This window comes from Rousettus aegyptiacus, unplaced genomic scaffold (assembly GCF_014176215.1).
Source record: "Rousettus aegyptiacus isolate mRouAeg1 unplaced genomic scaffold, mRouAeg1.p scaffold_m13_p_2, whole genome shotgun sequence".
In the NCBI taxonomy this organism is placed as follows: domain Eukaryota; kingdom Metazoa; phylum Chordata; class Mammalia; order Chiroptera; family Pteropodidae; genus Rousettus; species Rousettus aegyptiacus.
Genome location: NW_023416295.1, coordinates 10692434 through 10714751, shown reverse-complemented (window position 1 = coordinate 10714751; position 22318 = coordinate 10692434). Strand labels below are relative to the sequence as shown.

General features: G+C 41.2%; 1 protein-coding gene across 1 annotated transcript in view; it reads right to left on the bottom strand.

The window, feature by feature from the left end:
* Positions 1–22318, bottom strand: part of AP1S3 (adaptor related protein complex 1 subunit sigma 3) — a 54878-nt gene that overhangs the window by 5587 nt on the left and 26973 nt on the right. The window contains exons 2-4 of the mRNA XM_016122892.2: positions 10511–10689; positions 8670–8778; positions 988–1125 (exon numbers count right to left, since the gene is read on the bottom strand). Coding sequence (XP_015978378.1) covers positions 988–1125; positions 8670–8778; positions 10511–10689 — 426 coding nt within the window. The remainder of the gene's footprint in view (positions 1–987; positions 1126–8669; positions 8779–10510; positions 10690–22318) is intronic.

Sequence of the window (22318 nt, the reverse complement as noted above, 5' to 3'; positions counted from 1 at the left end):
ATGGCTTTAATGCTAACTTTTCAAAGATACTTTGTAACTCTCTGGAATCTCTGGATTTCTGTTATGAAAAGAGAAAGAGATGGAAAGACCCAATGATGCCAGGGGAACAAGCACCTAGAGGGGCGAAGGCCAGTGGGGTGAAGCGCTCTTTTTTACAGTGTCCCTAGGAAGATAAAAGGGGCTAATGTGAGCTCCCTCTTTAGGTACATTAGGTACAACGAAGTCTGGACTGTACCTAAAAAATTTATATGAGTATCACAGAGTCAGGAGCACAACAAAATTGATGCTTCAGGGCCCATTTAGACCTTGGCAAGCAAGCCGCAGCATTCCCAACTTATTTATGCAAATAAGAGCACACATACAACCTCCCCAGGAGGTGTAAGAAATTTTAATTAAAATGATAAATGCCATCTTCGATAATAAAGTCCTCATATCTCTGGCAAATGAAGTAACTGATGTACTGCCATCCTGCCTTCCCACGGCAGCCCAGACATTTTAATGAAAGTCTTTTTATACCTCTCGTAAAATTATTCTAGAGAACGAAAATCACCAAGTATTTGATAGCTTTTTGATAATGAGGCATCCTCACTAAATAGCTCAGTCAAACATGAAGAGCGAAGACTCTGGAGCCCAATTGCCTGCGTTCAAATCTCTATTCCATAGTTACTAGGGGTGTGACATTGAGCAGGTCATTTAACCTCTCTGTGTCGTAGTTTACATCTTTAAAATGAGGATAACAATACCATCTACCTCTTAGAATTGCTGTGATCATTAAATGATACATGCAAGTTGCTTTGAAACTGTACTCAGCACAGAGTAAGCACTCAGTATGTATTGGCTAATATATAAATACCACCATCACCCCCACCCCCACCCCCACCATTATCACCATCACCACAACCGCCATCACCACCATCACCACCATCACCATCATCACCAGCATAATCATCGTCGTTTTTCCCATTGCATGAGAAACTGAGTACTGACCTCTTGTAACATATCAGAATCTTCAATAGCTTTGACAGCTGATTTCTTGGATGTTTCCTGAATTTCTCCACCTATTATAAATTCGTCCAGGATAAAATAAGCCTTTTCAAAATTAAAGATAATATCCAGCTCACAGACCTGGTAGGACAGGGAAAACAAAACAAAACAAAACATTTCAATAAACCTGCAGTGAAATCAGGGTAAACATTTGTCAGCGTCTCAAGCTTTTTCAACAGTTACACCGATGAGGCATGCCAAAGATAAAAATATCAGATGGTATGTTAAGGACAGAAAAACAGAACTAGGGGATCACAGGCCTTTAATAAAAGTAGGAAAACCACATTCTATTAAAGCAGAGCATGTCCTTAGGTACTATCGTTTAATGTCACAACAAGAAATTTGAGACTCGGTAGAGGAATGAGGGAGCTCTCATCTCGTCTTTCGATCTGCACACGTGAGAGCTGAATGCCCATGTCACATTTCAGGAGGGAGGGCAGTGCTTTGTTTCTGCTGCTCTCTGGCCTGTAAATCTGGGCTCCTAGCATTCGGACTCTCGAAAGCCCACACTTCAGAGCTCAACTGTGCTCATGTTTCTCAAAATGATGTTACAAGCCAGTGGCTCTCAAACGTCAGAATGTGCCCGAATCACCCAGAAGGCTCATTAAAATGCATACTGCTGGGCCTCACCCCCAGAGCTTCTGATTCAGTGGGACTGGGCGAACCTGAGAGTCGGAACTTCTAATGGGTTCCCAGGGGACGCTAATGATGCTGGACATGTCAAGAACTACTGTCACTGTCACAGACCAGAGCAGAGAATGACAGGTTTGGTTAAGTGAAGCGAGTGACAAGACTAGTACCACTCATAATGCAAATAAGGCTCATTTTCGGTTCTTTAACCAGACAGCCACTCGGGCATTCTCCTGGCTGGTTCCTCCCCAAGGGTCCCTCAGCTCCCCGACACTTTCCACACCCTCTTGAAGGTCTGCTAACTGAAAGTTTGCAGTCCCCTTCACCCCTTACAGCAGCACTGAATACCCTTCGTTAATCTCTTTCTTGAAAATCACCTCTCTCTCATTCCCTGACTTTGACAATCCAATTCAATGCCTGTTCTCTTCATCTCCGATGATGATTCGATGATTCGTTCTCAGGCCCTTTGGATGGTTTATCTCCCTCCTACTTTACATTTGTTTAGGAAGGATTTACAGAGTGCTTAGGCCATAGCGATCAGCAAAACAAACATCTCTGTTCCACACTGCCTACATTCCAGCAATCTACCTTCTTAAATATGGGTGTTTCTCAAAATTCGTATACACACATCCTCCTAGGCCTACATTTTCTTTGCAATCCATGTATTACCCTAGACAATGTCGTTGACTCTCTACAGCTGTGTCTAGCATACAGGTAGCTTAACACACCTAGGTGACTAACCCTTATCTCCTTCGGATACGCTAGTGCAATATTTTCACCTGCTAAATAGACATCTCTACCTGGATGTTGCTCAGTCCAGGTCACCAGGGACCAAACTAAAGTCAAACACATTTTTTTCCCCTTTAGTCTCTAGTTTCTTTAGTAGGTGCAACCTCTATCCAGCGGCCCGATCTAATACATCGAGAGTTCAACCTGCCTTCCGGCTTCCCCTCACGCCTCTGCCTCCCTTGGTCTCATCCCTCTCAGTCTGGTGACCAGTTCCTACTGGTTGCACTGTGTACATAAACTCATATTCCCATCCTGTCTTTTCCATTTTCACTGTCACTGCTCAGGTCTGTGACAGCTCTAAGCCACTACAATGACCTTCCGGGTAGCATCTGTGCCTGCTCAAGGGCAGTGACCACTAAGACTTTGCTAAAATGCTGATCTTGTTCCCCTTCTGTTTAGGACAACATTTTAGTTCCCCGGCATGGCATACAGGACTATTTATAACCCAGCCTGGTCCCTGCTCTCTGCCTTCCTGTGACAGCCCTCACTCTATGCTACAGCCACGCATTTCACAAACTCACCGTGTTCTTTCATGACTTTTGCCTTTTGCACATTCCAGCAATTTCTGGAATGTTCCTTAAATGTCCTTTTCTTAGTCTGCTGATAAAATCGAGCTCATTTTTCAAGAGAGAATTCGAAAGTAAGGGGAATGGTGTGCCCCCCAAATCCTCTTATCTCTCATCTAGTATGTGCACTTGGATATGCTTGCTTACCAATCACTACCCCTGTACTGTGAGATCAGCCACAGACCTTGTCTTAGTCATCTTTCTATCCTCAGTATCCGGCACATAGTAGGATGTAAAAAATGTTTGCAGGATAAATGAATATGTCGGCCACCATGTAGGCTTTGTTTCTATGATCCTGGGGATTAATGGCTTCTCAGATAAACAATTTTCTGATCCTATCAGACGCTATGACTTTATATAAAATGGATGTCAATAATTTAGCAAATTGCTCCATATATCCAGGACTTAGGTCAATAACCTTGCAGACACCACAGAGAAAATGGTTTATACTGACAGATCCAATTGAATCTAGAAGCATAAGAACAAATGAATATAATACCACTATAATAAATGGCCAACTCAGAAAAACTCATCTAATTCATCTGCAAAGGTTACGATCCCTTCATTCATTAGAAAACAACATCAAATCAACAATAAGTGTGTATATATATCTACATCTATCTCTCCCCTCCCTCAAGAGTCTCTTGCTCTGAATCTTTCTATCTATATATGCACATATGTATATATACATGTATATTTATATATAAACCAATTTCAAATAAGAGTCTATCCAGACCTTTAGGGCTCTCTCTTAAGAACACCCATTAGAGAGAGGATGGTGTGATAAAAGCACATGTTTTCAGCTAACAGGCAGTCTCTTTTACTTCTAGAACACTCTCACTCCAGGTATTCTAATGATAGTGAAACCTAGCTCCCCAGGCAAAAATGTGGAGAGATCAGAGTACATTGTGGGCCAGGCACTATAAACAAGGTTAAAAGTACAGAAACAGAATGGGGACAATATTTGCAACATGTATAACAGTATCCACGATACAGAAGGAATTCTTACGAATCCCTAAGATAAACTTCACAATAGAAAAAAAAATGTTATCGAGAGGTAATTCATAGATGAGGCAAGGAATGAAAAAGGATAGTACACATCTAATAAGAGGCAGAGCCTCACCAGTAATCAGTGAAATGAAAATTCAGTCAATTTTTTCATCTGATAATTGCTGGTGAGAGTATAGATAACTAGGTACTCGCAGTCACTGTTGGTAGAATCTACAAGTTTTATAGGCCATTTTGGACTATCAAACTGTAGTATCTGTCGATTTTAAATGTACAAATCTTTTGACCCAAGAATTCCACAAGGAATTTATTTCTATGCTATCCTCAAACCAGTGCACAATAACATATATGTGAACAACAAAAATTATGGAAGCATCACTTACAATAAAAATGGGAAACGACCCAAAGTCCATCCATAAGGGAACTGCTTAAATAGTGTATGATATACCCCCCCCGCCGCCACCACCACCACTTGGGTTTGGATGGTACACCATGGGAACTCTATTTAGAAGCTGGAAAGAATGAGAGGCATGGAAAGGGCTCCATGATAGACTCGTAAAGGGAAAAAGAAAGTTGCAGGATAATATGCATAATGCAATTCTTCTTTTATTTTGTAAAGTATATGTCTAGTAGGATATGTAAAAATACGCATTACTTTGCAATGTTAAACAATCTAGATTAAGCAGAAAGAAAGCACAGTAGCTCCATGCACATGAAAGAAAGTATGAGAAATAAGCAGTTACCAGAGGTCGGAAGAGGCGGGAAGTCGGGAGTTACAGTAGCAAGAGCTGAGGAACCTCACAGCTCCAGGCAGGTGGACACCAGGAATCCAAGACAGACAGGCGCCTCGTTAGGAGAAACCAGCAACCAGAATCCTGCAAAGTGAACCTGACAGATACTAATGCAAGTTCTCTGGGAACTTCTTGGACCCCACTCACAGAGCGGCCACCCATCCCCCAGCCTACAGGGCTCACCGGCAGCCATGGGGCAACTGATTTACTGTACCTTGGTCCATGGAATAAGGATAAGGTAAGGTGGGATCCAAAGTCAGATACTCACAAAACACACAGACACATACCCATACATTCAACTTGAATATACAGCTACTATCTCTAGATCATAAGGGAAATGGATACACAAGTTCTATTGGCATAATAGAGAATGCTCCCAACGAGCAACTATTTCATATACAGCAAAATGCTACCCTACGGCTATTCTTGGGGTTAGACTCAGAGTAAGAAGAGAAAACAGTTCAGGAGAAACTTAGACCAAATGTAGGTTTCTTTAGCTATTGCTTACTTACTCAAATACTTCTAATTCCCTCTTAAGGATGCTGTCCCCATACACGAGAAATGCGCCCCTGATACTCGAATGACTCCATTCTATTCAATTATGCAAAAGCACTTGGCTTCTATGTATATAAACACGTGAGCCTCTTTACTTATGTTTTCTCATTTTCTCATATACCTATACTCTGGAAGACAGAATATAAGGCAGAAACAGTGATGATTTAACGTTATCTTTGATCTCCAAGGTTTGTGCTTTACTGTAATTTGGTTTGAGGGTCTTCTCTCAGAGAAAGATATGTGATGCAGTGAGATTATCTCAGGCATTTCAATAACTAAATCTTTTTAGGCAGAGTCCAAGAAGGACCTTCCCTTACTGAATTCTGTTTGAAATAAATACAAAAGTATCAAGTTAGACACAATAAATGTATAAAACTATATGTGTAATAGCCATAATGCAAAGTATGACTACATAGCAATTGACAGTGTAAAAAGTATTGGTAATTATACTGTTTCCTTGATCCTTACAACAGCCCTAGGAGGTTAGCAAAGTAAATATTTCTGTTAACCTTTCTGAGTGTCATTTTTCTTATCTGTAAAATGAGATATATGATGAGCCAAATTATGGGTCTGGTTAGTAAGTAAGCTGACACCAGGATCCGCTGGACTCGGAGTGCCCCTCCTTCTACAGCAAGAAAACCCCCCACATCAAGATCTCTGAGACAGCAACATCCACACCTTCTGAGTGCATCAGTGAAAACTCACAGGACTGTCCGCAATGGGGAAAGAGGGCAGGCATCCAAATCCTGAAACAGACCCTTATCTACTAGGAGACTGAGGCGTTTCTTCTTAGCCTCCATAAATAGTGGTTCATACTACTTATTGAAGATTGAAAGATTAACTAGTTAATCCTCGTAAACCTCCTCAGAACTGAAAAATGCTATAAAAAAAAAAAATACGTAACTTAAATTAGTAGCCAGAGAATTTGATTTATCTGTCATTGGAAGATAATATTTTTCAGTGTTACAGGAGAAGCTCAGTACAAAGTTTGCCCCTAGATAATATAAATGCAGAATTCAAGGAAACCTTCAGTATTAACACAAGAGGAAAAGACAGCCAAAAAGAAATCTTCCTGAGACGATGTCAATGAGACGCAGTACTGGTAGGTTTTGCTCATCACTGTTAATTAATAAGAATTGAACACCTCCTGGGCAGATAGCCTCGAGTTGCTCGTAGCTGCTCTTAGCTTAATAAAAGATTCATAGAATTTTTTAGTGAATTAAATTTTGGTTCCTGACAAAGACACAGCTTCTAAAGGTATGCCAAAATTGGATGAAAAATTAATGTTAGAGAAACAGGAATTCGTTCTGATTCTCCTTGTACTTTAACTGAGAGGCTAGCGCTGGTGAAGGTGATTCGAATTCTCTTGAGAAAGCCATGTGTTTCTGAAATACCTGAAATTTGGTCAGGTAAGATCGAGATCAACATTCAGCCCCATTTCCCATGATCATAGTTGGATTAATCTAGGAAAACACAACAGGTCAAACCAGGGCGCAGAAATGACGGGGGAAATGCAAGTTCCAGGCAAGCCTCAGGAAAACACCTTCGGGCCTTCACGAAAGGCGCAGCGTGGCGTTTGTTGCAGAAGACGGCACCAAAATGTCGGGGTATTTTTGAATAACGGAAAGCATAAAATTAAATAATCTAAAATATGAAAATACACTATTACATTTTTGCAAAATTCCTCTTTTAAAAATGAAAATAAACAGTGAACCAAGAGAAAGAGAAAGAAAAGTTATCTCGCTCTTTGATTACTTCTGTATGCTGTACAACAACCAAAGTTCCTGAAGCAACATTTGAGGTTTTATCATAATTTACGAAGGAAAAAAAGAGGATAATTAAAGGGGGGGGGAGCAGGAAAATTCTTTCAGAAACCTTTCAAGAGCTCATCCTATAAAACGTGTGGCAAACCCCAACCAATACTGCAAACACTGCTCATTCCATTAAATAGAATACAGAAAACTCTTCCAGAAGCAAATTCTCTTAACAACACTTAATAAAAATCTCCAGTGAGCAAGCGAATAGGGAAGAGAGTATTACTGAGAAAAAAACAAAAAACAAAAAACCATTTTCCAAATGCAATGATTTATTATTTAGAGTGTGAACTAAATTAAACGTTTCTGGGATATTTGCAAAAATCTAGCCTAGAGCTGGTTACAAGTGTTGGAAAAACAAATAAATAAGTCCTGGGTCTTATTTATGATCTTGAGAGACTTGCAGTTTGGTGGTCAAGCAAATTTTGTACATGTTAAAGATAATGCCAGGCTGGTCCATGTCACGGGAGCACTGGGTATGTCAAGAGAGAAAAGCAAAAAGGCAGGAGATGTGGCCTGGGACCAATGTTTGGAAGGCCTGAATGCCAGGCTAAGACGTTTAAATTTTATTCATTATAGATGGAGAGTGACTGAGGAGGAATGTCACCCAGGATTTGTGCCTTCTGAGACGGCCACCAACAGGCCAGGCAAGGGCCAGAGACGAGGTTTAAAAGAGAAGTGAAAGTGTAGCTCCAAGAAAACCTACTCTAGTGAGAGTGGCAAGAAGGAGATGAATTTTAGTTCAGTTTGAATAAAGGCGGATTTTAGTAAAGGCTGGAGAAAGATAAGGAAACACTGTTCTTCTGCACTGAAGGACCCTGGGACACGATAAATTCAATCACAAGAAAGAACACGTTTTCAGAAGATGTCTGGTTCTTGAGACGACTACGAAAAGTCCAGAGAAGACTGTCATCGGTAAAGTGAAAAAAAGTCACCTGACACGGATCTCCAGGAGAAAAAGTCCAGTGGACACGCAGGAGAGCAGGAAGAGCAGGTGGTCATTTAGAGCGAGAGAGAGAATTAGGGCACCTCGTATAATACAGTACTTGGCAATAAATGCAAGGAGATGCAATAACAGTGTGAAGGAAAAAGGGTTTGGTTTTGTTTGTGGGTGTTTTCTTCTTAGATATAAATAGCGTTAAAGAACACACGTCACTTAGTAAAAGAAGCTAGAGATGCAGCAAAAAACTCAAAAGAGAAGAGAGATGACTGTCACCGAGGAAGATGGGACAGAATAGGAAGGAATCCTTCACGATTAAATTCTAGTTCATGAAACAAAGTCTCTCGTGCCATTATGATCTAAAGGTAGAGGCGCCGCCTGCCTCTTGAGTTTTAAATCTATCATTTACTAAGAACTACAGAAAGTAGGGAAAGTCTTGGATCTGGATCCTTGGTACAAATGCGATTCGTATTTTAGACTTGAGAGAGGGAAGGAACCAATGTAAAAGCTGAAATGGAGACCAGACACTTACATTTCCAAAGTACTTGTCCAGCAACTCCACATAACGATGCACGATCTCTAGCGTCAAGAGCTCATTGTCCTGATTTTCAATTGCACAGCAAAAATATAGACTAGCATACCTTGAAAAGAAAAAATATATATATATGATGACCCATTAAACAACATGAGCGTGTTTTCCCCAGCGAATACGCCGTTACCTCCCGCTCTCCAGAGACTCTCCACCATCCAAAGTCCAAGAATAAAATCATTATTCATCACATCCCATATCTTCCTCAAATGTGAAACTGAATATATAAAAATACTGGGTGATTGGATTATTGCTGTTATTTATGCGAAAGTCCCTCAATAAAATTTTATCAGAGGGACAGAGTCCTTTGGCTCACGGTAATCAAGGTGTCTGTTCATGCCCTTCTCCGGCTTGTGGATTGTCCTTTCTAAACTCCAAACCCTTGACCTTCTCGCTTTGCACTGGTCTGTGTCTCCATCCTCAGCTTGCCAAGTCCCATGTGTTTCTTCTGCCTAAAATACTCTTCCCTACCCCGTTCGCATGGCTAACTCTCACTTCTCCTAAACCTCTGGACTTGGATGCCACTTTCCTCCAGGAAATGTCTATCTTCTCTGACTAGACTGGAGGCCCCGGTTATGCACCCCGTGTCTTCCCCACATCAGCGCATCTAGCCTCTTCGTTGTCCATGCCGAGGTCTGTCCCTCCCCCAAGGGATCGGTGGCTTCCCAAAGGCAGGTACTGACTCTGCCTCGTTCACAGTTATATTCCAGGTATGTGTAATATCTGTTGAGAGAACCACGGAAGCCTATTCTTTATGCAATGGTTGAAAATACAATTGAACCCAAAGTTTTAGAGAACTAGCAGGCAGAGAATAGGGGCAAGCTTCTGGATGACAAGTACTAAAAGTTTTGACCTTGGATCCAGCTGAAGGAGCTTTGCCCAGGCACTACCATGGATTAACAGTAATTTAATCCATTAAATACAGGCTGCAGAGGTTACTTCTGTCTTTCCCCTTCAGGCTTTATAAATACCCCTTGCAAGAGCCTCTCTATTGTGCATTTTCCATGTGGAAGTTGCAGAAGGATGCCGTATGCAGGGTCGGGTCAGCTGTGTTCTGGTCCTGGCTTAGGCATCAGTTACTGGGTCTTTATGGGCATAATTACTTTATCTCTTGGGGGCTTCAGTTTCCTCATCTATAAACAAGGTTCCTTTCCAGAAGGAACTTGCTATGGACTTGCTATGGCAATAAAGGTACAATAAAGAGAGAACATACTCAGAGGCGTTAAAGCCAGACAGACTTGGATTTAAACTCTGGCTCTGACAATTACCACTCCATTACGGTGACTGCGGACCAATTACTTAAACTTTCTGTGGCTTCAGTTTCTTCATCTGCAAATATGAGTAATAATAACAATAAAAAGAGCTGCCATCTCTGCACCACACTAATCTGCATTTTTCCCATAATATTTATTACTAACTGACAATGTTTTGTTTATGTAACAAATGAGTAAGATCCGTGAGAGGAGGAATGTTCTGTGCTTATTCACTACTGTGTCCACAGCCCCCAGAATGGTGCTGGGAACAAAGCAGGTGCTCATAAGGGTTTTCCTGGACGCATGCGTGCATTAGCAACGTGTAGGGGAAGTGCCTAATATCCACCTGGCACATGGAAGGCCTTTTAATAAATGAGAGTTCTTTCTCGGTTAGTCTATTGGTACAGATATTTGGGCTGCAGTCTTCGAAAATTTCACTAAATGATGAAATCAGTGTTGCAATCTAAAATGTTCAGGATAAACAAACCCAAGCAGTAACAGGAAATTCAGTTCTCATAAAGTTACTCACACCTTTTATAAACAAGTTTTAGCTCTTTCCAGTCGATAAAACTGCTTGTCCTGTGACCGCGAGAGAGAACAATCTGAATAATTTCCCGGGTGATCTTTTTCCTTTCTTTGTCAGGGAGTGTCGTGTACCACTTCTGGAGCCGTAATTTCCCTTGTCGACTGAAGAGCAATATGAAATGTATCTGGAACAAGTGAAGGACAGGAAAAAACAGAATTTGGTCAACCAAATCATTCTACGTAGACACTAAAACTCAGTGGCAGGGTGTAAATGATTATAATTCTGAACAGATGAGAATACATTTGCCAGCCTGAAAACTGTCTCATCTCTGAAATTATATTTAACCCATCGGAGAACAAAAAATGGTGTGAACCACAAACATAGCTTATTTATATTCTAGGGGAAAGATAAGTTCTTTATAAATTCCTTTTTATGAATCACAAATTCGGTACAGGGAGGAAAATGTGTCAAGGAAATATATAACTCTTTTAGGAAAGCATTCAAATCTTTTGTCACAAGCCAAATATATATATATATATAAATAGAAGAGTTTACTTTAAAAATTACATCCCAGTTCCCCATCGCAACTACAGAAACATAATGGAAACAGAGAAATAAAGGAGAGAAATATGGGAAGGAACTGAAGATAAAGCAAGGGGGGAAGTGAGAAAGCAAGGAAGGGACCATATTTTAAGTCTTTTTAAAATAAGAATTGTACGTATTTAAGTTGTAGAACATGATGATTTAATATACATAGTAAAGTGATTACTACAATCAAGCTAATTAACATATCATCAGCTCACATAATTACCATTTTGTGTGTGTGACAGCTTCTGAAATATACTCTTTTAGCAAATTTCCAATATTCGGTAGAGTACGAAGTACCGGCATCACGCTGCACATCGGGTCTCCAGACTTGCTCACCTTATGCCTGCAACTTTGTACCCTCTGGCCGACATCTCCGCATCTCCACCACCTCCCCTCTCCCAGGGGCCACCTTTCTACTCTCCGCTTCGCTGAGCTTGACTCTTTTAGATTCTACATCTAAGTGAGATCACGCAGTATTTGTCTTTCTGTTCCCGGCTTATTTCATTTAGCGTGATGTTTTTTTAGGTTCATCCATGATATCACAAATGACATGAATTCCTTCTTTTTATGGCTGATTTTCCAGTGTGTGTGTGTGTGTGTGTGTGTGTGTGTGTATCACATATGCTTTATCCATTCATCTGTTAATGGACGTGTAGATTGACTCCGATCTTGTCCATTGTGAATAATGTCACAAAGAACTTGGGAGTGCAGGTATCTCTGGATCCCATGGTAGTGCTATCTTTAATTCTTCAAGGAATCTCCATACTATTTTCCATAATAACTGGACTAAATTACAGTTCTGCTGAGGGTGTACAAGCATCCCCATTTCTCCAGATCCTCACCAGCACTTATCTTTGGCCTTCTGTAATTGTCCTCCTAATGGAGGTGAGGTGACATTCCATGGTGGATTTGATTTGCATTTCCCTGATGAGTACTGATGATCATCTTGTCTTGGACCTGGTGGCCATCTGCATGTTTTCTTTGGAAAAAATGTCTATGCACCTTTTGCCCATTTTTAAATCAGGTTACTTGTTTTCCTGCTACTGAGTCATCTGAGTTCCTTGTGTATTTTAGATATTAACGCCCTCACGGATGTATGTTTTCTTCCATTCCACAAGTCATCTCTTTATTTTGTTGATTCCTGTTTCCTTTGCACTGCAAAAGCTTTTTTCAGTTTGGTGCAATTCCATTAGTATGTTTTTGCTGTTGTTTTCCGTGTTTTTATAGTCATACTCAAACTATTTCCAAGAAGCTTCTTATTAATGTCAAGAAGCTTTTTTTCTTGTTTTCTTCAAATAACTTTACAGTTTCAAGTATTACATTGAAGTCTTTAATCCCCTTTGAGTTCATTTTTGTATATACCTGTAGCTATCCAGTTCTCCCAACACCATTGATTGAAAAAACTGTCCTTTTCACATCTGTGTCCTTGGCATCTTGTTGAAGATCAAATTGTCTGAAAGGTAAGCTCTTAACTTACTTTATGTGTCACTTGGCTGAGAACTTGAGAATCAACTATCTCAAGTTACAATTGTCTTTGGCATCACAATAGATTCTTAACAATTTAGATAGTGTGTTGGCTACATTAGGAAGCAATCTGATCTTACTTCCAATTACTTTTCAAATGTTTATTTAAAATGAAACGTTCGTGTTTAAATGAATTTTAAAAACTTTAAACAAGTGGAAGACACTGTAACATGTCGAAATTGACTCTGATACCTTGGAGGTATAGTAGATCTGCTTTTCAGAAATTGTGAGATGGTCTGACCTTTATTTTATGGGAAATTAAGTTTTATCAATCCACAATATGAGAAGATTGCATTTAGAATCATATTTTATTTTGTCAAGTTTGTGCTTTGTGTTGTTTTTTAAATAATAAACTTTATTATTGAGGTTAAGGGTGTTATAGAGGAACTAAAATATACTGGGAACCAAAATAATGGATTTTTAAAACTTTTTACAAATAAAATACTTGACTCCTTTAATTGAAGAGGTTTGGCTCTGAATGTCATGGCATAAGTTATACAAACTCAATAAATAGGTGGTGACATTTGAGCCCCCCCCCCAAAATGGACTCTTTCCTTGGAGCTTCCCCTACCCTCAAACTATAGAATTTGAGGTCTTCTTAATAAGCTCTCTTCTGTCTTAGAAAGGAAATATCTGTTATAACAAGGACTTGAGGGCTAAGACACAGCAAATTAAGAGAAAGCAAGTTAAAAAGCTCTGTTCTCCTAGCAGCTTTAAGAAAATTCACTCTGACTGGGATTTTAAATATTTGCTTAGAACACAGCACTTTCTCACATATCCATTTCATTATCAGCGCAGGTATAGATAATTCAATGATGGAACACCGTTCCTATTTTCTAAGAATCACATTGAGAAAGGCAGTTTTGCTTCTAAGAAGAGACAATCATAAAAGTGACATTCTAAAAGTACAAAATTGAATGGTGATAGAATAATAAAACCTCGAGATTTTGAGAACAAAATTCAGTTTTGGATTATTAGCAATGGGTAAAACTATTCAACCTGATGTCTAGTGAATGATGAGATTTTTTACTAGAGAAGTGAAATCCACACATTTTCTCAGCATTCACTCTGCTTTTCCTGTCAGAAAATGTTCCTCATCCCATCTAGCCTAAATCTCTTCTGTTACAATGTGAACCAATTTTCCTTGATTTTATCCACAGAATATATAAAAAAATAATAAATCGCTATTTTTGGAATAACAACTAACTTCGCGTACTGTAAGACAGCCTTTAAGTCTACCCTGGATTTTTTCCTTTCTGAAGGTTTCATGCCTTCTCCTTTTTGGTTGATGATGTCAGAATCATCGTTGTTGTGATTCTCCCAGATTTCCCCACCGGCTATCTGTTACTTTCAATTTGGGGCACTCAGATCAGGGCCCACAGTTCCAGTGACAGGCTGCAACTACTGCTGAGTTTCAATGTAGAATACTTTCTAGTTCTTTTACCTTGCGACCTTCTCTCAAGATCAGGCGTTTGTCCTTTTAAACGCTGATCGACAACGTATAACAGTATACAAAGAACAATTTTTTCCTTCATTTTAACAAGGAATTCGAAGAAAAGGGGTGATATGTGACAATACATTGTATGCATAAAGCGCAACCGAAATATTAAAATGCATTCCGAATTCAAAAGAAGCAACAAGTAGCTTCAAGTTGACCCAATAAATGGCATTGCATAGGACAGTGTCGGAAGATCCAGCCCTCTCAAGAGATGCTCTGGTGCCTGGCGTCGGTTCCATCTCAGGGTAGAGTGGTGTAGCTGGAGAGACCTAGCAGAGTGAATCACAGTGATTCGCAAGAGTTCATCACCTCCAGCAATTAATTTTATCCAGATATCAGTTTAGTCATTCAAGGCATATTTGAATAATACGTTTTAAGAGGTTAATCAAATACCATTTTTGATTAGCATTAGGTTGAGAGTTGGGAGGCGGGGAGGGGAGAAGGCAATTGGGAGGTTTTTCTTCAGTCATTACGAAGAGCCAGCTTCAATTCAAGTTGATGCCATAAACTTCATCTGACTTTGGAAAAACAACCTCCGGACATTTCCTTTCAATAGTGTTGCTGGGAAGAAAGGGGCAATGGTGATCCTGACCAGTAATACCGACAAACGCCAACTCCAGAAATGACCATAAAACCCAGCAACACGTGTTGAGCAGGGCTGACTGCTTCCATTTGGCTCACATGCTTTGGCCTCAGGTGAGCACCCAACTTCGCCAGTGTCACCCACCCCCGACTCAAACAGAGCCACCTCTGTCAGCAGTCCTTCTGAAGAATCTGGTTCTGTCCTGGATGATCCTTCAAATCAAAATCAAACTTAAGTTTAATCCAGGCTCTCTTCGTCCTCAGAGTGTCCTCTAGAACACTCCTTTGATGTAATTTGGCACGGCCTAAAATTCTCGCTTTGACGCCACACAAATTACTCTGGGTGTTTTCTTCATCATGTGTCTCTGAAGCACGTCTCGGGTAAGTCTTTGAAGGAAACACAAAGCAGCCCAGTGCCAGACCAAAATATTTAGTCTGCTGGCCTGAACCAGTATTAGCATCTTCCTTCTAGCAGAAAATAAACAGTGAAGGCTTCTAATAGCAGCTTTCATTCTCAATGTTCGCAAATCTCCTTCCTCCTGATCTGAACCCAGGCAGCGGATCCACAACCAGCTTCCAAGAAGAGGGGTATCCAGGAACTCTTTCCTGTCCCCAACACTGTCACGTCATGAACACCACTTTTTTGGAACCAGCTTGTATTATAGGGTCTGAGCTATAAATATAAATATACAGAATATGCTCCTTTCCTCTAGTTCCATCACCCTGATGGGCCCTTCCTCTGGTGGCCCGGATTCCGTGAGACGTCACTTAAACAACACTATTGCTAGTGTCCTCACTTCCTTTGCTCCTTTTCCAACTTCCGCAGCCACTCTGCAGATTCCCAGCCCAGATCGGCCCATCCGCTCTTATCTTTGCTTCCATACTAAGGCATTCCCGAGAAAAGCCATGGAGGCCTTTGCAGATCGGTACTGCCATAAATGCAAGATGGCCCAGCTCAGCCGAAGTGCCACCGTTACCGAGAAACCTTCCAGGTACCTCTTCGTGGAAAGCGTCACTAAGCCATTCCCCCTCTTACTTCCTACATGGGTTATCCCAGGTCACCACACCACGTCCCTCCTATTCCTTATCTCCATCCTTATTCCCGGACGAAGGAGAGAACAGCCAAGAGGACAAAAATCTTTCTGTGGTATTTCCTCAGCTTCCCCAGCCCCTCCCACACCTGGATGCCCGTAGGCACAAACGTGGTCACATCCACCCCCTGCCAATTTAATTTTCTTCTAACGTCAGGGAACACGACATCATCTCCTGCCCTGGCTTTGAACTCTCGCCTACATCTTCGGGAACATCATTCTGACACTGCCGATCTCTGCCCCTCTCTTCCGAGACTCCTTAAATATCGATGCTGAATAAATCGAAGTCCCTCTTTCTTTAAAAATGATGGCCCTCTCTGGAATTCCAACCTTTCCGATAAGTGACTCAGTGGTCAGTGTCAAAGGCTCATACCTGTTTCCATACCTGTAGGCCTAGTAAGTCTACTTTTAAAATCTTTCTCAAGGATATGCCTAAAATGCTGGCACATATTTAAGCATTCAATGTTTACTGCAAATCTTATAGTAACACACGCACAAAAAATATAAACTACTTAAGTTAGAAATTACCTAAATTGCTAATAATAGATAAATTTTTAAATAGTATTTGTTAAATGATTTCAATAATGAAAATGCCTATGATATAATGCTAAGTAAAAAAAAAAATCAGAATATAAAATAGTACATGGAATTTTATAGCCACAGTGTAAAACGATACTTTCATGGAAATTATATGAAGGAAACATATGAATTGTTTAACTGTATTTATCTTGGAATAATAGAAATCTAAACATTACTGTCTTCTTAGTACTCGACTGGATTTTCCAAAATTCACAAGTGATTCTTTCCTTAGAAACAAAAATGGTTAATGAAAAGATTATTAGCGAGTTCAATAAAAATCAGCCAACATTCTAGCTGAAGGCCAAATACTAAGTAAATGTCAAAGTGCTTTCGACAAATAAATCCACACACCTCGGGGAGACTGCACACTACTCAGGAGATGCTGGTGGGACCAGACAAACTGGGTTCACAGCCGGCCTCCTGGCCACAGGACCACGCAGGCACGGGACAAAGGAGGTATGTAAGCAATCACAAAAACGATCATTGCTGCTGTGTTAAGATGGGGAAGCCGTGGTAATTATTCTCTCTAACTTCGAGACGATGTTTTTTAATTCCGGTAATGAAATGAAGTAAGTGAGGGAACGAGGAAGCAGGAACCTACAGTTCAGTCTCCATTCCTATTAACCATCGTTTCGGCAATGGCAAGCAGGTTGCAACCCACTGGGCTGCTTCACAAATTCTGTAGATCACGACTAGCACCTTTTTAATGATGTAGAACATTCACATATATTACGGTGTGTGTTCCAAGACACTTTTGTCCCATTTGCATATACTCGTACTGGGCAGTGGTGTAAAATGCATTTCTTGTTATTGGTTGTGGCTAAAAGGAGGAGGAGGAGGAGGGCGAGGGAGGCAGAGAAGGAGGAAACAAGGACAAAGAAAGACACCGGGCCGGTGAGGAGGTCGCCCACAACGAGGTAAAAAGCCGGGAAAAAATATTCTAAAGCGAGGCTAGTTAGTAAGGTCATGTTAACAGAAAAACAGCTTTTTGTTTAGTGTTACTATTTAAACTCTGAATGCTGAGTACCAGGAAGAAAAACGTGTGTGTGTGTGTGTGTGTGTGTGTGTGTGTGTGTGTGTGTGTGTTTTCTAAGTGAGGAAAACAATATTTGGAGCGGGTCTCTGGGTGTGGCAAACCACTGCAGTGTTCACAGTCAGAGAGGCAACCTTGGAGAAGGGCAGTATAAATATATTTTTGAATCAGTATAAAGTGTCAACAGTGAGCATCTTTGGACTTAAGTGGACTTTTAATTATTTCCCTTATTTTGCTTTTTTCTACCTTCTAGTTCTTCTACAATGGACACACACACACACACACACACACACTCTCACACGAGGATGCTGAGTTAAAAGAAAATGGAGTTTCTAGATCAATAAAACAAAAATGGGGATCTATAGGGAAAAGACAAGAAAAATATCTCGAGAATTAAAAAGTATGACAACCAAAATAAAGTCAAAGGACTCTCCAAGAAATTGGAAGACAGAAAAATAGATGAAAAATTAGAAGAAAAGATCAAACAATTAGGGGTCAATAGAGAATGTGTAAATCCAAAAAGATAAAGATAATAGAGAGGAAGAAAATCTCAAAGAAATAATTCAAAAAATGCCCTAGGCCTAACAAGATGAGACTTCAGATTAGAAAGGCTCTGCAAATGCCCAGGACAGTGCATTTTAAAAGTACACCATCATGAAACTTCAGAACACTTAAGATAAAGAGATAGCCTAAGAGATTCCAGGAGGACAAAACGTTCACAAAACAGCATAGGACTCCTCACCTGCGACCCTAGCATAGGACTCCGCACCGTGACCCTAGCGGTGGGACACCAGGAGGCCACATCCGGCCACATTATCAGTCAAGCGAGCGTTGAAAAAACATTTGACATTTCCACACATGCAAAAACTAAAAATACAGAGGGAAAAATAAAGTAGAAAATTGTGTCCAATGTATCTTTCTTAGGAAGCCACTGGAAGACGGCTCTCATCAGAATGAAAGCATACACGCAAGAATAAAACAGATGTTATCCAGGGTACAGGGAATTCGAAGTGAAATGATGATTAAAGGAAAGACCAGAATAACACTCATGTCCCAGATCAAAAAAACAACCATTCCAGATGCAAGTGGTGGGGGCTGGAGAGGGGGAGGGAGGCATGTGATTTATGGATCATTTCATTTCTTTGCATAGGTGGAAAAAACACTGATAGCCATCTGAAGGATCTGTTAGTATATTGGGTAAAACACTGTGATGGATACATAGAAAACTAGGCAAGGGGACAAAATGATAAACTCCAGAAAAAGAAAAAAATAACTTAAAAAAAGAAATCATAATCATAGTTTTTAAAACTGCTTTAGGAGAAAGAGAGAAGGTGTACGTGTTTTGGGGTAGAGAAGGATGGAGCAAGTGAACAGAAATAAAAGCTCAATTACCATAACAGGAAGTTGTGAGATAATGTAAAAAATGGTGAATGGAAAACTACCAGCGTAAACACATGGTTTAGAAATTTAGAGGTAAATACCAAGAGAAAAGGCTGCAATTATTGAAAGTAATTGCCTCTGGGAGAAAAACCTGGGAAAGGAGAGGGGATGCTTTTCATTATAAATTATTTAACTCTATTTGATTTTTTAAAAAAATTATGTACATATGTTACTTGGATTAAAAAGTGAAAAAGAATTTTGAAAGAATAAATAAAAGGGGGCAGAGTATCTATATTTCATAATAACATTATTCTGGGATATCATCCCACTTCCTCACAACTTTCGACTCAAAAGTTTAGAGCAAAAATCCTGAAATACATCAAGTGTTCTAAACTGTTATAAAAGCTATCGTTTGATTCTATCTGAGGCAGTTTTATTTACCAACCTGTATCATCAGTTCATGGTGTAACAGTATCATTAATTTACTAGCTTCCAGGTGTAATAATACATTAATACGTGTCCTGATTTTACTTCGAGGCATACGACGTTTGACCAGAATTCTAACATTCCTAAACAATTTTTAAGGAGAGAGGCTAGCGTTTGCTGATTCTGTGGCCATCCTTTGTGTTTTAACACATCACCATTCATCCCTCCTCAGCCTTCACCTGTGGAAAAGGAAGTCTCACCTTTTAAGGTTCTTTTTATACCAGAGGTTTCTTAATTTCCTTATTGTTTTGCATGTTTGTTCATAAATCATGTCTAACTCCATTGTTTGCTCGTAACAGGGACTCAGTAAATATTAGTGGAACTATTGAATTTTGAGAACTGGCAACTAGCCCTGGTTTAGTATTCTGAGTAGATAATTGGCTTTTCTACGGGGCGAGAGAACACTCTGGCTGTCTTGAGATGACCTTTAGAAGAAGGCCCACGATTTCAAGCATTTGAGATTTTTCTCCCCAGCATATGCCATCAGTTTGGCTCAAATAAACTGTCCGAAAAATTCCCTAAAAATGTGTGTGTATGCGTGTGTGAGTGTGTGTGTGTGTGAGTGTGAAAGAGAAAAAAGAAAAGCCCAGGGTTTCATTGAGCATCGTAAGCTTAAAACTGGGATTACCTTTCTCCAGATGCAATAAAGCCAACTAGCACTTGCCGTATTTGACAAACCTTCTGGCAGCTTATCCTGACTTATCCGTTCTCTGGCCAGAAGAGCATCCACAAACCAAGAGGTACAGCGGCTCTTTTCTCTCTGCTAGATCAACTATAAAAATGTTTCACACAGCTCTTCTGGACACTTATTCCTTCAGGACCCCAGAGTACGTCCTTGCATGTAGGGACAGACTCTAACGATTCCCGGTCTCCCTCCCCTACCTAAGCCAGCTCTGAAAGCCACAGGGCCATCCCTCCAGGTCGCTGCCTCTCAGGCATCTCCCTTTGGTCTCAGCCCTCATTGAGGGGCTTTCGCAACATGGAAAGAGAGGCATCTGCTGCTGCTTCACCAGCATCAGGTATTCGCCTTCTCGAAGGATCTACAGTTCCCTCTTCTACATGCCTTCTCTACAAAGGTCATTTGCTGAAGGCTTCAGTGATCCACCCTACTACAGACTACCAGCATGCCCAGGGTGGGAATAAAATTCGCCAGATTACAGTCGCCCAGGGGTCATTTACACATGTACTTAGCATAAAGGTTCTTGGACAATCCGCCAGCCCTCTAGTTGAGTGACGCTCTGAAACAAACTTGTTACATGCCAGAAATGAACATTTTAGTTCTTTCCAATTTGTCACATGTCATTCAGCCAAAACAATGTATTTCGATAACTGCTTCAGACTGGGTCCAGGACATGCTGCTGCATTCGCTACTAGGCCACCCAAATTTGATTCAGGGCACACTAGGCATTTATCACTAGGCCAAGCCACGTGCTTGGATGGCAGGGGAGGGGCGGGGCGCAGGGGGTGGGGGCAGTAGAGCCGCTTGGTGGTTAAGCGGAAAGACTACCAATCGGTAGCTCGAGAGCCTGCATTTGAATCCGGACTCTCATTCCTGAGCTAAGTAGGAGTGGAAAAGTTCCTTGCTCTTTCCTGTCCTCGGTCTCCTCGGCTATAAAAGCAGGATGACAAAAGCGATGACGTCAGTGATGCTGGGGGTGGGGCGCCGCGCACATGGGACCCTCTTAGTGCCGTGTCTAGCGCAGAGGGAGCTCTCAGCGAGTCACCTGGGAGGCTGCCGCACCCGCGGATACTCGGGGCTACCTTCGCCGGGGCCCGCGAAACGCACCCCGCTTCTCCCTGGCGAACCGCAGCACCCTACGCCATCGCTCTGCCCCAGCTGGCTCTGGGTTCCGACGGAAGGGGCCTCTGACAGCCATCTCATAGGTACCCACGAGGGCATTCTGCGTCTCTTAATAAACCACCTAATTGCTGCCTCGTCTCCTTAATCACCTGGTCTCATCAATCACCTTTCCCAATGCTTAAAGGACGAGTTTGCCCCAGGCAGCCCAAACTTGCAGGTAAGTCATTTAAGCTTCTTTCTTTCTTTTGACTGCTGGCCGATGGTCTTCTGATCATGTCCTTTTTTTAAAATTCTCTCCAGGTTTCCTGTAAGGCGTTTACTGTAGGGCCCCCTATTTTTTTTTCCCCTTGCCTATGTATGGTTCTAGTTGCTCTTTCTGCAACTGAGTAATGGCGGTCGCTTTTAGTTTTCACCTTCGTTTTCAGCGTTCACCTTCCCCGCTGACTCTGCGTGGACCGCATCCCTCCTCCACAGCGACCAGTCTCGCGCGTCCTCCAGCAGGTTCTATTCACAGAGGCCGCGGCGTGGCTCAGTGCGAACCGCAGGGCAGGTGTGACCCTGAACTAGCTGTCAGCTCCCCGCTCTGGGCCTTGTGCTTTCCAAGGAACGGGACAGCAGGCTCACCGGTCACATACCTTTCACAGCCGGGCAGAGGTGGGTAACGTCTTAAATGAGGGTGAAGTCCCAGCGTGATACAACAGAGGGGGGAAGAGACAGAGTCAAACTGTCAATCCCACGTTTCAACTAAAGAAACAGCCACAATAAAGCGTTTCCGGGAAAAGAAAAAAAAAAAAACGTCAGCCAGTATCTCCAGGTTTTCAGGGTTTTTTTTCCCAAAAGCAGCATAAAATCTGAATGATTATGTGAAATACTAGGGTTATTTTAATGTTGGCAATTGATAATAATAATAATAATAATAATAATAATAATAATAAACAACAACGACGCAACCTGATCAAGCTAAACGGAGCCCTTGTGACCAGAGGTGGTTTGCGAGCTGCATTGGGGCTGCAGGCGTCACTGGAGACTGCTCGCCGCATTAGGTGACGGGCAAAGTCCCTTATTTCACTAATATCATTCTACGGCCTTATTGCACTTAATAAATTTCCCTCCTTCTGTGGCTTCTGAATTTTCCCGCTTGAGGACGTGGCTCTCTGGCCCGAGAACCTTGCGTATACATCTCAGCCCGCTATCACAATCCGAATCTCCAGTTTTGTTAAGTTTATTTTCTTCGAGATTTCAGCTCAGGTT